Source organism: Myripristis murdjan, chromosome 16 (assembly GCF_902150065.1).
Source record: "Myripristis murdjan chromosome 16, fMyrMur1.1, whole genome shotgun sequence".
Lineage (NCBI taxonomy): Eukaryota > Metazoa > Chordata > Actinopteri > Holocentriformes > Holocentridae > Myripristis > Myripristis murdjan.
This window is the reverse complement of record NC_043995.1, coordinates 22011903-22030700: the sequence shown is the minus strand read 5'-3', so window position 1 is coordinate 22030700 and position 18798 is coordinate 22011903. Positions and strand designations below refer to the sequence as shown.

Below are 18798 nucleotides of genomic sequence, written 5' to 3'. Positions count from 1 at the left end.
CATCAAGTTTTGTTGTGTTGTCAGATTTGCCCCTTACAAAGTCCACAAGTGTGGTTTGATGAGCACCACTGCTAGTAGCACTAATGTTATTGGAAGCTCTAGCAGAAACATGTTTTTCATTTACATTATATTTTAAACTCGTTGTGCTCCAATAAAACATTTCAATTCTGCAGTATGTCCATATGACTTTACTTCTATCCAGAGATCTATAGGGAAGCTTCTTGCTATCTTTTGGGCCACAGGTTGTCTTGTCAATCATTTTGTCTGTTTTAATGGTATTCAGTAGCTCGATGGTGGCAGTATGCACTGCATTATGTGAGACGGTGCGTAGGGTTATAGGTCAAAAGTAGGTCAAAGTTGAGTATTGCCTTAATTTCTTAGTAACCAATTAAACACATGCCTTAATGCATTAACTTTTACAGCCCTAATAAAAATGCGTCACAGTTTTGGCCATACTGTTTGTTTGCGAGGTAATCTATGGCACTAATATTGCAAAATCACCACACTGATGACCACTGATTGGCAAATAAAAACATGGCAGCATATTTATTCATTCAAGACCATAAAGACAAATCAGATATTTCATACAGTAGCTAAAATAAATGGAATAAGTGTATAAAGAAGAGAACCTATGAGTCCATCACACTGACCTGTAATCAGCGGCTGTACCAGAGTCTGTCCAGGGGGCGCGATGGCTGTAAAGCCTAGTGTTGCTAGGGGCGATTGAACATATGCAGATCCTGGCACTGGCAGAGCTTGCTGGGTGGGGGAAGAGCCTGTTGTCGTGGAGACCAGAGGCACAGTGGATGGGACCCCTGGAGTGGACTGGACATAGGTGATCCTAGATGTGAGGAGCAGAAAGAGGAGAGGTGATAAGAGGAGAGAGGAGGAAAAAAAACAAAGAAGGCAAAGAGTGACAGGAAAGGGAAGATGACATTTTAGTAATGAGAAACAATAAGTCAAATAAGGTGTAGCAGTAGTGACAGCAGGTACTGAAGGACAATAATGAACCAGAATAGAAATTAGGGGAACAGAGACAAGATTAGAAAGAAAGAAGAGGAAGAGAAAGACAGAAATGCTGCAGTGGGGGTCAGTGGGTGAGTGTGAGTGAGATAGCAGCACTGGATGACTAGTGCTATACTGTGCTGTGTGTGTGTGTGTGTGTGTGTGTGTGTGTTGGGAGCTGAGAGCTAGTGTGGGGGCGGCAAGCAGAAGCAACTTGGGCCACCAGCAGCATGACTAACACTAAACATCAAGTTCCAGAATAGAGCAGCATTGCTACAGCTGCACCACTACAGGAGTTTTAGTTTCTCACAGTGTCTACTCTCTATGCTCAGTGCTTATATCTTAAATCTGCATTACACTACCACCAGATACAGAACCCTGGTGTGTTATCCCTCCTTGGCTCAATCAAGGTTCTATTTTTTAAAGTGTCACATGCAATGTACCTGAATCCACCACAACCCAGAAACTATGAAAAAAAAGCCAACACACTCATTTTGATGACAACACCTCTTGCATTTCCCTGACAGCCATGCCTTTGTCTTTATTATCAACAAAAGTCCTATGAGTTCACATGCCAATAGAGAAGATAGCAACAAATGATCACAGAATTGCAACTAAGACAAATAATACTCCAGTGTAGGATGAATTATGTGTATATGCACGTATGGCTGACTGTTTGTGTCAGAGAGACAGTTTATTGCAGCTTTCTTAGGTGACAGGTGAGGTTAACCTCATGCGAATAAGATGTGTGCAACGCAGGCACTCATTGTGGGACAGGAAAGTACCTGACATTTGGATTTGGTAAGCCCCACCACTTTGGTATATTACAACAAAAAAAGCTCACAATTACTTGCAACCTGTTTTAGAATAAGCTCTCTGGTTTGTGTGTGTAGATGGACAGATGTGATAAAGTCAGCAGTGGATGCTCTGGAGCCGAGTGAAACATCCATGACGGTAGTGTTGGTTCCAGGAGATAGACGAACTGTGTTCAGTCTCTCACTGCAACTGCATCTGTGTGTGTGTGTGTGTGTGTGTGTGTGTGTGTGTGTGTGTGTTACTGTTTCCTACCTGGCAGGTGCTGGTGGCAGTAGAACAGCCTGGGAGGGGGCTGACCCTGGAGCCACAACAGCAGCTGTTCCCACTGTTACTGGGAAGGGGCTGGCAGGGTGCACTGCTCCACCCTGAGGAAGCTGGGACTGGACAACAGGCATGGGAGCTATCTGTATGATCTGAAAACAAATGGAAGGAGGAAGAATAAAGAGAGAAGAGAATGAGAGACAAAAGACAAAAGTTTGAATGGGCATGGAAGAAGCTTGTGACTTCCCTTTATTCAGAGCTACTGACAAAAAATAGGTGGATTAAATTCTGTGTCATGTCTTCAGTAATGTGCTCACTGACCTTGCTTCCTGCCTGTGCACCGTTTTGTACAGGAAGAGGGGGAGCCACGATGGGAAACTGCTGGGCAGGGGCTGGCGCAGTCCGCACTGTTGCCATGGGAACCAGCATTTTACCCTGGAGCACCGGAGACTGTGTTTGCACTGAGGCAAAAAGAGAGACGCGGAGCAGTTTGTTAGCAGTCAGGACAAGATAACACGAACTGGTACCTAAGGGCTTGAGATAGCCCTGTATTGTATATGATGGCTGCTAGTGTAAAGGCCTTACCTCTGCCCCCTGGGCTGACCACACCCACCGCTGGACTGGAGGTATACCCTGTCAGGGAACTTGAAGCTTGCTGTTTTCCATTGGCCAAGGAAACATGTGTGGGTGGAGCTGTGGGCAGGTTGAAGATACTGGTTGGCTGGCTGAGCTGCTGAGGGGGGCTCTTGGGGTTGGTGCTGGCAGGTAGGGTGGGCAGGATGTATTGTACCTGTGTGATGGCCTTCCCCCCAGGGGGTGCCAGGGAGGGGGCAGGAAGGAACTGGGGCTGAAGCAGGGGTACAGGCAATGGCCCGTTGGTTTGGCTGTGTGGGACTGACACAGGGGTGGTAGGAGGGGCCTGCTGCTGGGAGGACTGAGGCTGAGGAGAGGGGGTGATGAGCTGTACAGCGGGCTGGGCAGGGAATGCCCCTCCTAACACCAAATTGGTCACTACTCCACCTGGGCCCACCCCAGCGCCTACAGGATTAGGTGATGAGGAGGAATAGTACCCACCCCCTGTGGCTGTTGGCCCGCTTCCAGGTCCTGAGCCAATCAGAAGTTGTGGCTGCTGCTGTGGGGTCAAGGACTTCCTGTCTGGTGGATGTGGGCTGGACGACGTGCCTCCATCGCGGGGTTTGCTGGCGATTGGGACTGGAGTGCTGATAACAGGACGCACCACATTGGTTACCATTGTGGAAGCGACCCTGACAGCCCCCATACCCAGGAGTGGGTTCAGACCCAAAGGACCCACTGCAGAGGAGGCAGGCCCTCCAGCTGGAGAACTGGAGATGACCGACTGGCTAGACGAGAGTGAGAGAGAGTGAGCTGGCACTCCTCCTCCCTCTCCCCCAAATGCGTCTTTACCCTCCCCCTCTCCTCCTCCCTTTCTCCTTCGGTCTGAAAACCCTCCCCCTCCTGATCTCCCATCATCGTAACGCTTGTTGGTGGGGTAGGAGGTGAGAGAGACACTTCGACTGTGAGGAGTGGGGTGAGAGGAAGATGATGCGGTGGAGCAGATAACTGGAGCAAAAACTCTCTGGCAAGGTGGATAATCAAAGAGAGACAGGAAGAAAGATTTTTTTTTAGAACGTGAGGGAATAATAGAAAAAATAATAAAAATGGCATATCTGTACCTTATTAATTGAAAAGATCAACTGTGGGAGGAGGGTGATTACCTTGTGATCACTTTCGTCACCAGAGCCATTCTCACTATCGCTGTCGGTCACTCTCTCTTTACACTTGAGGTCTATGGAGCTGCTGGGATAAGGGTCCTCTGGAAAAAAACATAGGCTAAAGTTACACTTCATTTAATTTGATGTAATCTTATGACCAATGAACAAGGTGTACTGAGTGTCTGGGTGTGAAAAAAAAAAACACATTCCAGCCACACTGTATGTAAAAGCAACGTAAAGAAATGTGAGTATGGCTAAAAAACAATGTAGCTCTAGATAAATAAAACCACGAGAGGCAGAAAAGCCAATTTCATGCCAAGAGTCGACATACAGTATTATGATCTTATATAACCTGATCATCAGTATTACATCTCCAAACGCACATCATAATGCCAAATATATCTGTAGCCATAGTTACATTTATTGTACTGCTATGATAAAGGTACTACATAGAAGGAAGCAGTTACATTTGTTAACCCTAAAGGAAGTACTGTAGAGTAAAATCCTTCCCGAGATTTTTGTGTCAACCTGATACTGTGGCACCACCAATATCATAAAGAGATTATGATATTTATTATGATATTGGTGAATCCCATTTTTCCATTGACTGGAAACCTCACAAGCATTTACTCTAAATTTATGAGCTGTGGTGACATCAGGGGAGGCATGGCTCAGGAGGTAAGGCGGCCATCCTCGGAGGGTTCCTGGTTTGATTCCCTGCTCCTCCAAAAAGCAAGTCCAAGTGTCCTCAAGCGTGTGAATGTGTTGGTGAATGTGAAGCAAACATTGTAAAGCGCTTTGAGTAGTTGGTAGACTGAAAAAGCACATAGAAATGCAGTGCGTTTACAGTTTACCATAATAGGACACAATGTACTGACTGTAGCATTTCTTTCCAAATCTAAAATATGGCTCCATCAGTACGCAAGTTTTGATTTCTCACCAATGACATCATCATCTCCCTCCTCCTCACAGATGACCATGCGCTCCTCATCGCTGGTCATGTCCTCGCTGACCCCACGCTGGGACTGTGACAAAGGCGGGCCACGACCGGAAAACTGAGCACCTCCATCCCCACACATCTGAAGCAGTGAAGTAAAGAGATAATGTAGAGGAGATGCTTACACAAAAAGGCAGAATAGCTATATTCTACAGCATCCTCTGCATCACAGGAGAGATGCACAGCAGGTCTCCATGGGCCTGTTTTTTCCAATGCTTTACCTGTGCCAATTCTGCCAGGGCCTGTGTGTTGCCCCTCTCAGTCCGCTCGAGGCTGTGCATGGCACTTTGAGAGAAGGCTCGGGGACGGGTAAGCTGGCCCACATGACCCTCCCCTGTACTCCGCTCAGACACTCCCACCAGACCTGGACCAACCCCCTTCAGCTCTACAGAATGGGGCTCTGTCAAAGGGCAAGAAAAGGACAATTTAATTTTACAAGATTGAAAATTGTAAGAATTGGACAATCATGATTGGAATGCAGATTCTTGGTGTTTGCTTGTGTGTGTATGTAAATGTGGGGGTGCATGATTTGGGAGCTGATTAAGAGTCAAACTGACCAGTGGTCTCAGACATGCTTCTCTCTCGGATATCTTTGCCTCCCGGGACCCCGCGGCCTTCAGAGCTGGACTTTTTCCTGTCTTTGTTGCACCACTTCCAGTCTGGATGGGCCTTGAAGTGGGCCTCCTTCACCTGGCAGTGAGAGAGGGTTTTATATAAAGGTGGACTAAGGAGCATAGAGACAGTTACCTTTTTCAAAAAATGTACAAAAGAATAACATCCTAAAATTAGTCTCATTAATCCCTGCTTATTTTGTGTGTTCACATGAATCTGAGTACCTGGAAGGCCAGGTCATGGTACTTTTGTTTCTCCTTAGGTCCCAGGGCATACCACCATTCCCCCAGGATCTTGCTGACTGTCCGGTTATCCTGGTTTGGGTGCCGCTGGTGCACCAATGCCCGGTGGCGCTTACTGAAGATCATAAATGCATTCATTGGCCGGCGAATATGGTCCTTCTCCCTCTGAATGAGAAAGAGAGAGATTAGATTACATGTTTCAGTAAAAGGGAGACTAAGAATGTTGACATGTCAGTGGAAGCAGAAGATGATGGACGACCTTCCCAGGGCTGTTCTTGTCTCCGTCTTTGGGCAGCGCACTGAGGGATTGAGTGCGTCTCTTCACTGGTGATGTAGAGAGGGGCTGGTCAGGTAACACTCCTGGGAGGAACCTGGGAGGAGACACATGAAAGCCAATGCTCTATTTATCATCTTGCTTGTGAAAATATAATATTTTAAGAAAAAAAAAAAAAACATGTAGGCCCACACAACTCTAGTCTCTCTTTCCCTGTTTATTGTTTAAAAGCTGAGAAAATCTCTTGGTCTTATTGGGGATTATTTACATAGGAACCGCCAGTCTATCAGATGTAGACACAGAGCACAAGTAGTTCATCTCCCATGAGATACATCAGCAGATTCAGCAGACAGCTCATCCATTTCAATGGCTGACAGCGTGGCCACTGCCTTTCATATACTGATAAAGCCCAGAGATGGAATGCTTTTGTTCCCATTTGCTTTGTTCTGGCATTGAGCTGCTCTGCCCAAATTAGTGTGAGGATACAGGGAAAAAAAAAAATCACACTCATGTATGCGTGGGTACATAACGCGCACACACACGCAATTAATGTGAAGATGTGACTTGGACTCGCACATTACCTCAACCAACAACACGACACTTAAGGGTGTATGAGCAATGTGTATGCTTGTGTGTACACCTCTCACACATATAGACACATAAACACATCATCAACAAAGCTGCACTCACGGGTCATCCACATCACTCTCTGTCTCACTGTCAGGCCTCTCTCTCTCTCCATCTCCTTTTTCCTTCTCAGGGGGTGGCTCATCAGAGGAGGGGGGAGGCCGGGATGGAGGTCCCCTCTCCACAGTGGGAGGTGCCTCCGCAGGCTCCTGTGGCAGCGCTGCCACCCCCTGACACTCTGGGAAAACAAAGCAACATGACGCTTGTTCAGAGTCAAGCACAGGAAATATTTACATATAAGGAAAATAGCGTAAGCAAAAAAAAAAAAAAGAATGATTAAGTTAAATATAGACAATTCCTTTTGTCTACAGTTATCCATCCCACCACATAAATGTATTCAGTACCTGACTTCAGGCTGGCTGCTTGGGGGTGGTTGATTGGTTGGTGGCCCTCTCCTGGCTGAGACGAAGCATCTGATTGGGTGGGTGCCAGGAAAGGGACCAACGAATGCCAGGGGAACACTGGAACTGACCGGGGCTCCACATTGGTCCACACTGCAGGAGGAAGAGAGCACACTCTATTATCAATATGCTATCTACTGTCCATTACTTTGTTATATGATGCTCTATTGAGAAATCAGATTCAGAAGAGCCAGGCTTCCTCTTATATTCAGATAATCAAGATGGTACTTCCTTATTTGGGGAGTGAGGGCTCAGCCATCCCAGAGAGCAGAAATGCATTTCAACAGCAAACACTAACTCGTGCTTGCACTGTCACAAGACACCCTTGTCTCTCATTGTGGACTGATGGATTCACAAATATACATTAAAATTAGCCGCACAATATATAGATTGGAGCAATGGTTTCCACTCCTTATTTTTCAGACCCAGAGACCTGCTGGTTTTGTTTCTAGCACCTTATCAGTGCCTGATTTATACATGGGAACCCAGGTATTACTACTGGTTAGGGAATATTGCTCTACCAGAGCACCTATAGCCACTTAACTAATGAAATCGCTCAATCAGCAGCTACACATAAGGCCTCATTTGCTCCCTGAGACAAGCCGGATGAAGAAGGGAAGCTGGCACTGTCATAACTTATTTCCCTTTTGTCAGAACAGCAAAAAACATATTATGGTTATTTAGATTGTGAAAGATTTCCATCAATGAAATGAATAATAAGAACTTTTATAACAATATACTGTCACCTTTTAAGTAAATTAAACAATCTTATTTTAGGTGAGTTTTCAGGCAGATTTAGCAGCATATTAATTCAATACTGTTGGGATGCATTAGGCTACAACTGAATGCAGCAAGTTATTTACAGATTAAGTGCTATATACATAGAGCAAAGTAACTGACATGGACTAACCAAACATGCTTAATCCTTGGCGGAGATACTGAGGATTCTCTGATGAAAACATGGTTGAATAAAATCCTTGATGCTTTTATTTTTTCAAAAACAATTATAATGTCCTTTTAAAAAATATCTGTTTCACAATAACTGACAGAAATTCACGTGATAAAACACCCTTATTCCAAATTCTCGATCTCATAGCAATGGCAACTCCATAGATGAAAAGACAAGTGCTCAATGGTGCCTGTATCCGTTTCTTCCCTACAGGTTGCAGTCATCATTCACAGGAATCACTGCATCATCCGCGATGTTTTCACGATGTGGCGTAAAGAGGTATTTCTTTATTCCAACGTGAGTATAAAGATATCTGTCGGTCAAGTAGAGTCCATCTCTCCTCATCGCAGAATGCCGCAATCTGATAACGCGCACTGAACAATCAAACATCAGTGGACAAAATGTACTACAAACGATTAGAACAAAATCTGAGACTTAAAATAAATTTGTAAAAATGCAATTGTGTTGACGACCCAGCGAAAGAAGGATGATGATGATCAAAGGCAAGATCCTCCTCCCTGTGGTCTAATTACCCCCGATGCCCCCTCTCCCTCTGTTTGTTTACATTAGTACAACACTCTGGTGCTGAATGAGTTAACAAGGCCCTGCGCTCATCCACGGCCTGGATTAAAACATCCGTCCGGCAACTACGCAGTCTTTCTGGGCATGTCAAACTTTGCTCTACACAACAATACAGCGGTGGAAAGGTGGACCCAGCCCCTAAAAAGAAGCATAGACAGCCCAGAGTCAAACACGAAAAGGAGCTACTGCAAGAAGGATACCTTATCGATCAGGCTAACCAGCATTGCAACAAGCAAATTTGGACTATCATGAGGTGTTTCTTGCAACTTGGAAAGCAGAGTGAGGATTAAGCCTACTATCCAAATGTGCGCTATAGACTAAAACACTGACTTTTAGCATTTCTGGCTCACATAATAAAATGGCAGAGCTACTAATTTAGCTGCCTCTTGCAACAACTGGAGCCTCAAGTGCACCGCTCCAAATTAGACCAACCCCTCGGGAACGCCCCTGGTCGTGCACCCGCCGCACAGAAAGAGGCAAAAGAAGCGCAATTGTTCTCATGTCTCAACACAAAGGCGTATTCACTCGCATTGGCTGCTAAAATAATTCGGCAAGGACAGTGTGCCATATCAGAGCGTAAACCAAATAAAGTCAACTTCGTTTTCCATCTCTTAACCCCCCCCAAATTGTACCGTACACCTGTCTTAAGCTGGCAAATTAGTTAACACCTGTCAACAATCAAAATAACCGACTAAAGCAACGCGATCGGGTTGACTATATTCCTAATTGCAGTGCAGAAAAGTAAAAAAGCAGATGTTGGCTATGAATCTGGTGCATTCATCCATCACCCATCTCTCACTAGCCCGCTATCCATCAGTTTAAAGATTGCAGAGAAAGCTAGGTACACTACCGTCCCCTGTGGCTAGCTCATCTTTGAGCTCTCTCGCCAACCAGCTCCTACCCTACCTGACCAATTTAGCCACAACCTTGCGTTAGCTAGCTATTGATGGACTACAACACAGCGCAGGAGCCAGCCAGCAATAAAGCGACAGCGATGAGGAGTCCAGACTCCAGTCAGCGAAAAGAAACGGGGATGGATCACAGTTGGCTTTGTATGTTCCTCTCCTCCTCCTTAGTCGAGCTCTAAAAGGCAGCAGAAGAGTGGCCAGATGGAGATGCTCAAATACGAAAGTCGGACCGGAGGGCTTTAAACAAAATACACAGGAGGGTACAGCCGTCGGTGAGATCCGTCTGCAGCAGGTTAGCTAGCCACTTCGCGCGGACGTCCCCCCAACAACGAAGCGCGCCGCACAACGTCCACTTCGCTTGATACTCGTGGTTGATCTTACGAGTATTGTTTTGGTGTAGAAAAGTCCTCGTCCCACATCTTCTCAGCACCTAGCCCGAGTTTACTCCCTTGTTTTTCTCTCTCGCTCCCTCTCTCGCTCTTACTCGCAAGCCTTGGCCCTTTCTTTCTCTTTCCCTCCCTCTTCCTCTTGTTGTAAACTAGGCTGCTTGTCCCCCCCCCCCCTTGGCCTGTCAACCTCGCCCAAGCGTGTCCCGCCCCTCTCAGAGCATTTACACCCCACCATTGGCCAAGGCACCAACCTGTCATCCCACCGCCACAAACACTGATTGGCTGGAGTGTGCACTGGAATGCCAGTCATATGCAAATTTTAGCCAGCTTTTTCGGTCAGTGGCTGACAGCAGCACAGAAAACGGAGCCCCTCTTTAATATACAGTAGAAATAACAAAAACAGGCCTTGTCCTTCTGCTGGCTCCGCGTGTCGGTTCTAGCGGACGTCTAGTTAATGGCCTCAAAGTATGCAATTACAAGTTCCTTAAGTAAAACCCACCCGTTGGAGATTTCATTGGTGCATGGTTCGTAGTAAACCTGGACTGATTAGTGAACGGACGAATCGAGCGCCGACACTCAGATGTAGGCCAACCAATGGCCTAACACAAGTTGGACGAGGTCCCTCCTCCTACAAATGCCAGGTTCCTGATTCAGTACCCACAAAGACCGTCAAATGCGGGGATGGCGCTAGTAAGCTGCCTACTGGCCACATTGCCACAATGTTTAGGATCAACTGAGTCATTTCCCCTATGCAATGTGACAGAATGCTCCACCAGAGATAGGAGGATGTTGATGGGGTCTACAAGCATCCTCACCTCCTATTTCTGTCTGAGTAAGCACCGTTACCCTGCTGTACTTGTTCAAAATGATAAAATAGCTGCTGCTGTCCAACTCAGCAATTCATACTTGTCTGTGAAAAGGATGGTGAACCCTTCCCCTTTTGTGACGCTGTACCTTTGCTTTTAGGAACACAGCAACGAGTGGGGAGGCAAGTGATGTAATTTTCCACCACAAAAAGAGTCTTTTCAATCCCTGGATATTTTTCCATCTCTCCATCATGCAAAGTTGCCTCCTCCAGACAGAATTTGAAATGTTCTGATGCAACACTCAGCGCGAGAGAGAGAGAGAGAGAGAGAGAGAGAGAGAGAGAGAGAGAGAGAGAATTGAAACCAGGAGAGGAGGGGTGGTTTGTAAGAGAGGGAAAATGGGTGGAACGGGATAAGAGTGGAGAGGACCAGAGGGTAAAAATAGACTGAGAGTCATTTTCTGCAAGAGAGAGAGGCAGGGAGGGACGGAGGAGGGGGGTGGAGAGAAAACAAGTTGTGAAAACAGAACTTCTCAGGAGGGAGGGAGGGAGGGAGTGGGGGGCCAGAGACGGGAGAGACAGATCACAAAGGCACATCAAGGGGAATGCATATACACAAAGACACCCGAAATGGTTGTAACATGACTGCATGAAGACATAAACAGGAACTGTGTGCATGGTTTCAGCATATTGTATGAGTCAGGAAGTCAGGCTGCTCAGCTCATCTGTCAATCACATAAATACAATTCTGGGAGGGACTTAATTGCCACCATCAGCCAGTCAGCTTATAAGGAGCTTGGGAACTGATCAATAAGGTTGCGTGAGCCACTGCTGTCCTCTGTAGTAAAAACTTAACCCTCTCAGGCCTGGGTAACATGTTTCTGTTACAATTACACAAGCCAGGCTTTGGATCTATATCCATTACTATACAAGAATGTAATGGAAATGGAAATAATTATTCCACACATTACCAACAGTTGTTAAAGGAACATGTTTATAACATGCTTAAGCTGCCATTCAATCTACTGTTCTTTATCCTGTACTCCACCCCCCAAGTGTGTTGACATCAGTGAGGATCATGTGTCATGCAAATATGGGGTGACCAAGCTTCTTTAAGCCTGGGTTGTTACAGAAAGAGCTAAACTAATAGGTATTAGTGCCCTAAGAGGAGAGGGGGAGAAAGAGAGTAAGAGATTAAGACTTATCAGAAGACTGAGCTCTCAAACAAGTCAATCCAGTAAACAGAGTTAGGGGAGGGAGGTGGAGAGCCTTGGTCTAGGGTGCTGCGTACAAGGAAGTCACAAGATGACAACTGGACAACAACACACAGTGTTACAGCTCAAGTCAGATAAAATGAAAGTAAGCAGTGGAGGTAGAGGCTGACAGGAATAAGAAAAAGAGGAAAAACAAGTCAGAGATCCCCTGTCAGCTAAGCTTAACTTCATGCTGCCTGGGATTGGCAGCACACTAGCTGTGTAGGTGTTTAGCAGCTTTCATTGGCTGTCTTTGCTTACATACATCATATTGTTAATATGCAGATGTATGCATGGGACCACCCACCCTCCCCCCACAAACATCCATCAACAACCACATGCCGTCACTAGAGAAACATTCTTGCCTCCTCTTTACCCATGTTGGCACTACACAGGCAGAGCACCGCCCTCTCTCACACTCCTATCCCGTGTCTCTCATCCCTTAATTCATCTTCCACCCGTGTTCTATGTCTCTCCCTCCCACAACCCACCATTTCCTTTTGCACAACCCACCATTTCCCACTTCCTCAATTATAACGCGACCCGCCAATCCTTTTCCAGTTACCATGGCAACAGCCATGTTGGGCATAAGTCCTCATGTCGCTCGTGGCTAACAGTCTGCCAGTGACCATCACCATCTACTGCATCAAACTAACTTCAGCAAAAATTCAAAAGAGAAATATTTTGACATATTAATAGATGATGGACACCCAGAAGAATAGCTGTGTGGGATCCACAGAGGAGACTTTTGACACATTGGACCATTAATGTCAAAAACTGTCAAAAAAACTTCTCCTTATTCCTTCCTCCTGTCTTTCCATTTGTGTTATAAAAGGAAGACCTTGGGACATCACCACATAAGTGAATTTTGAGAAGAATTCCCTGCAACACTGGGTTGAACCCACAGTCCACAAAACTATTCAAATACCTACAATGCTATAAATGCCAACATGCCATTTTTCTAAACCTGTTCTGTGGCTACAGACACAAGGCTAGCGTTGTCTCCCCAACCACAAACATTTACCAGTGAGGTTAATAAATGCAGCACTAACTTCAGCACAGCATTGGGGGATCCAGCTCCTCTTATCCACTGTCACGGTACTTGTAATGTATGTTTATGACCATCTGGGGGCACTACTAGCCTGCAGATAAATGGCCAAGGCAGCATCAGACAGCCAGTGAAGACTCTGGAAGAGGAGAAGCAGGGACAGGAGAGGAGGAGGAGAGTGGGATGAAGGAAAGAAGAGAAATCCTTAAAAAAACAAAACAAAAAAAAAAAAACTCTGCTCAAACCTTACTTTGGGTTGTGCGGGAAAAAGCAGGTAAACTGCACTTTTCTATGAGAAAGCCTCAACTAAAATTCTGATGAAAAAATGAAAAATCAGATCCCCGTGCTAACTTTGCACACATGCAGTCTACACCTTGGAGCCAACTCACATTTAGGAGTCCTAATGAATTTCCCAAAAGTGTGCTTTACCAAATATGAAATGCGATTTTCTAGGCCCATGACTTTTGTGCTAAGTGTTGAGTGCCTCACATGTGCTTTGGTGCCACTCTAGATGGCTGTGTGATCCAGATGTGGTTGTTGCCATGGCCAGGGAGGATGTGCAGGGCTTTACGCGTTACGTAAAGAAGGGGTGGGGGGGAGCGGGGATGTTATTCCCGGGTATCCGTATCCGGGTAGACCAGGATGAAGCGAGTGAAGTGGAGAGGAGGGGAGGCAAAGCCACTGCAATGCGATGAAGCGAAGGGTTAACACGAACGTGTCATTGTTTTCAGAAAAATCAAAAATGAGATGGAGGAAGGCGGGAGGACAGAGAGAAAGATGCATCTCCAAGTGCAAAACAACACTGCGAAAAAACTCTGCTCACATGTAATTGAGGGAGTGTGACGTGTTTCGTCCGTGTTGCACAAACTGAGTGTGTGTGTGTGTGTGTGTGAAAATACTGCATAATTAATCACATTTAACATATTGCAATTTTAGTTTCCATTATCTATAATTGTGGAATAATTGAATACCAATAGTAACATTTAATTTACAATGTCCGCTGTAGTTGAAAACAGTCAACATGTTGATTTAAAATTTAAGAATTTAAGATTAACATTTAAGAATTTTGTTCCTCAAATTATCCAAAATAATTGTGATTAGTAATTGCAATCACAGCCATAATGACAGTACAAGTGTATGAGATACCGAGCCTAGATGGGCTGCATGAGAACAACTAACTCCCCTTGCTAAGTATCTGGATTTCACTGCATGGTCACTCAGAGAAAGCTTATGTTTCCATGAGAATCCAGGTGTCTAGATACAGGTGCAGCACGTCACTTTCTTCCAAACTAGATTTGAGTAGGCTTGCCCTTTGATAATGCCACACTTTCTATAAATGTAAAAATAAAAACATAATAATGATTTAAAAAAAAAAAAAAAAAAAAGCAAAGCAAAGCAAGATCAGGCAAAAAAGTTTAGTGTATAAAAAAAATCCTAAATGCTGCAATATCATTCTAAAAAACAAAAAGTCTTTTGTGTGGAAACACAGGTGACATGATTTTTAGTCATTTACTTCACCCTGATGGCTGCTGTAAATATGGATATTTGACCTGGAACAAACATTTGATTTCCCTGCAGCATTTCTGTTTTGAGTGAATATTGGCTAAAATACCCAACTTGGAATAAAGGATGCAGAAACAATAGTGTGTGGTCGTATGTGCGTGTGCATGTGTGTGTGTGTGTGTGTGTGTGTGTGTGTGTGCGTACATATGTGTGCATGTTTGCATGGTACATGTGCTTGTGTCACTTTCCACTGAGAGAGCAGGAACTTCATGGCAGTACACTCATATGTTTACACACACACACACACACACACACACACACACGCACGCACGCACGCACACACACACACACACACACACACAGAGGCTGCAATTTCTATTTGTGAATATTCTGTTATGCACAGGCTACATCAGTGTGATGTTTGCTTTGTTGCCATGGCAACAGACATTTGGCGCTCACACATCATATCCGGTGCTCAATGACTGACGCTTGGTTACTCTCTCTCATACACACACAGTGCATGCAATCCACACGTGACAACATAAAAATGGTCTCATCCTTCACCTTGTCGCTAACACTTAGTTTTCTGCCCATTCCTTCGACGGCTCTATTTTGCAGGAAGTTGTGGGTGCTCTGAGATGACATTGACCTTCTTGCTCAGTCATTAGCATGTCTCAGGTGGGAAGGCAGACATGCACGCATACACATACACACCCACACTCATAAAAAACACATACACAGCACTGTCTTTAAAGAGTGTGTCAATGTCAGTAGGGGAACCTCACAGAGCCTGGGGATTACTGCAGTCTTTCGGAGTGAATTAAAAAAAAAAGCAAGAAAAAATGTGTTTATAAATGTGTAAATATACTTGTATAGATAGTGGGGCAGAAGCGGTGAAAGCCACAGAGGCCACACAGAGAGTTCACTATGACTCTTTATTTCTTAGTTAAATCTAATTTAACTCAACTGACTCCTTTCTTTTTTCCATAACATCGTCACAGTCTGTCTCTTTCTCCTCTTCTACAGGCAAATTCTGCACCTTCACTATGTTATCCACTGGGGTGAGAATGATATAGCCTGTCCATTTGCTGAAATACCAACTGATATTTGCCTTTTATTACATATCAGATAACGACCAGTCACGTCGTCCACTGCTGATGGGATGGAGCTTCCTCCCTGACCAAAGTTACGTAACTACCAATGAAAATTAATTTAATTTGCACATTTTATACATTTATCCATTTAATTGTTCAATTATGTAAATTAATTCTTCATTTGGAGGTAGTAAAGTACCACAGAGTTCAGTGTGGTGGGTCACCCTGCTTTTAGGAGCCAATAACAGACGTAAAATAATTTCAGTGGAATTTTAGTGTCACTTCACAGTCTAAGCTAAGTCTTGGGGAAACAGAAATTACTTTTATTTTTTTGGTATAAAAACTATCAAATGTGAAGACATACAACACTGGCACAAAATATTGGCTACTGACAACTTCAGCGAGACAGGAAATCCTGACAAGTCACTGATATACATGAAACACACAAACGCACTTCAAGATCAAGGACTGTTGGTGTTATTTGTATAGGGGTTTTAAGATTTTTTATTTTTTTTTAGTAAACAATTTCCAATGGGCTCAATTCATATTAGGAGTGTCCTGATGGCTCATGTGATATAGAGCAAGTAACATATATTAAGGCTAAATTTGTTTGGGCCCTTTACAGCATTAGCATCCCTTCTCTCTCCCCTGTCTTTCCTGTCTCTCTTTACTGTCAGGATAAAATAAAGAAAAAAAAAATCACGTTAGACAGGAATTGTTTAGAATTGTCACTGACTTCAAACAATTAATGCTGGACAGGAATTGTTGCTGCACACCAGATTTTGACAATTTTCAGATGGCTTGACAAACACTCAATGAAGTAACTTTACAGACAGTAGGAGATGAGCTATTTAAGTTCGCTCATATTTCAGTAGCTGATAAGAGGATACAAAGACCTACACACACACACACACACACATACACACACACTTTCCAACTCTACAGAAAACACCCACATGAGCTCTTCACTCAAATATCTTCAAAATAAATGCACGCACACACACACACACACACACACACACACACACACACACACACACACACACACAGACACAGACAAGCATGCACTCACACAAAGAGATGCTATTCATTCATTCAGCGTCCTTTCAGAAGCAAAAAGGGGATTTGAGAAGGGACCGTACACTCAAAATGACAGCTCTTCCCTCCCTGTCCATTTCACTGTCTCACTTATGAACGTCTCCACTGCAATAAGTACAGCCACGCCGAGGGCGAAAGGCCCCGGCAAAGTGAACTATAACAAATAATTTGGGTCCATATGCAGCAGAATTGAGATGTGGTCTCTTATTTTCAGCAGGGCATGAATCACGCACACAAACACACGCACACACACACTCTCACTGTAGTACAGCATATTCCCACACAGGAGCTTGACAAAGAAATTTTTTCTCGGTACACCCACACAATATCCTCGCACTTCAACGTATGGGCCCAGGCCTATAGCCTACACACACACACACACACACACACATTTAGAATGAGCCCACCACACACTTACTAACCGAGAACTCTGCCCACACCTCCTTTCACTATAATGTTACATGAGTCACTAATAAACAAACAAACAAACACACATACAAGGAGCATGAGTCAGCGGAAATATTTTGTAGTGAGTGAGGAGATAATAGTTTCTCAGGTCAGGAAGTCAAATCCAACCCTAAAACAGACACACACACACACACACACACACACACACACACACACAGTATGTTAGTGAGATTTGCCTTGCCTAAATACCGTCCAGAAAACAGCAGAAAGATTTTCTCCAAAATCCACTATTGAAATCTCTTCTTTTCCTCTTTCTATATTTTCATTCAGCCACCCTATCATCCTCGCTGAGGCATTCCTCATTCTCTTTTCTGATCTAAACCCTGTTTCTCTCTCTCCGTTTCACACACACAAACTCACACACACACACGCGCGCACACACACACACACACACACACACACACACACACACACACACAGTATGAGTCGGTGGAAACAGTCCATAACTGGCCTACATACATCTAGCCCACGTTCTATACCCACTCTCGCTTTCTTCTTAAAATGTTAATTTCTTGGTTAAGCGCTGATTCAAGGCAGAATACAGCCAGTCTGTGACAACAGTTTTTCTTCCTCAGTCCTCCAGTATTTGCTTTTCCTCAGATTGTTTTTCTTTTCTTATCTAAGTGCCTCAATCCTTTCTACTATATATCCATGCCATTGCGCTGGGTCTTGTCCATGAAGGTATGATTGTTGCCACTCAGCCACAAAGTTGCTGTCCATAGTGACTCAGAACATCAGAGAGACTCTGCAATATTGACTAAATTAATCCTCTATAACGTATCCCTAATCTCTATGGAAAACACAAACACACCAAAGCATGCATGCTCATGTGCATACGTTTTCCCTTTTGCTCTCTCCCTCTCTCTCTCGCTCTTCCTCTCTCTCTCGCTCTCTCTCTCTCTCACACACACACACACACACACACACAAAAACTGCACCCAGCTGGAGCGTCCCTTTGCCATTTGCAAATAAAATCCCAACCTACAACAATTTATTACTTCAGTATTTCTAATAAGCAAACCCTGCTTAAGTCAACAAATAAACATCACTCTCCATCTCTCTCTCTCTCTCTCCTAATTCCAACTGGACGGACTCGTCTTGCCTCTCTGAATGTTGCATGCTGAATTCAAGAAAGGTCATCAACAGAGATCTTAATGAGCCTAGCCCTGAACTGACCTGCTGAACCACAGGACCCAGTTCAAGGGCTTACACGGGCCATGTGACCAGCTTTATAACGCTACACTAACATTACCCGCAGTCAGGCGGCTGGTGGACAGATGACTAGAGGAGGCCATATGGGACAACAGAAAGCTTGATATAAAGAGCTTCTTTTATACATTAAGCATCACCACACACAGGTCGTGGCACATTCATGTGGGTCTAACCTCTTACTAGACTGTGGACCTCATCTTCTCCCAGAAATAAATGATTTTCTCAGTTATGTCAAAAAATTTTATGGGTTCATTATTATGATTTTTTAATTCATAATGGCTTGTGCCTTTCCTAAATTCAATTCATGCAACATTTTGCATTGTTTTTTTTTTTCCCTCAGGACTCCCAAGGTGTGCTGGCTGAATTATTATTCACCTGAATTAGTTTTATTTGATGGATGAAATATAACATGGCATAATTCTGGTTGGCTACAAAGTAATAATCATTAAACAAAAAAAAAG

General features: G+C 44.4%; 1 protein-coding gene across 2 annotated transcripts in view; it reads right to left on the bottom strand.

The window, feature by feature from the left end:
- The window catches only part of cicb (capicua transcriptional repressor b), a 36602-nt gene that overhangs the window by 6240 nt on the left and 11564 nt on the right, over positions 1-18798 (bottom strand). For both annotated transcript variants that reach the window (XM_030072959.1, XM_030072960.1), the window contains exons 3-14: positions 6972-7121; positions 6631-6805; positions 5926-6037; positions 5649-5831; positions 5370-5502; positions 5034-5212; positions 4756-4894; positions 3819-3916; positions 2668-3679; positions 2404-2543; positions 2074-2234; positions 651-841 (exon numbers count right to left, since the gene is read on the bottom strand). In XM_030072959.1, coding sequence (XP_029928819.1) covers positions 651-841; positions 2074-2234; positions 2404-2543; positions 2668-3679; positions 3819-3916; positions 4756-4894; positions 5034-5212; positions 5370-5502; positions 5649-5831; positions 5926-6037; positions 6631-6805; positions 6972-7121 — 2673 coding nt within the window. The remainder of the gene's footprint in view (positions 1-650; positions 842-2073; positions 2235-2403; positions 2544-2667; positions 3680-3818; positions 3917-4755; positions 4895-5033; positions 5213-5369; positions 5503-5648; positions 5832-5925; positions 6038-6630; positions 6806-6971; positions 7122-18798) is intronic.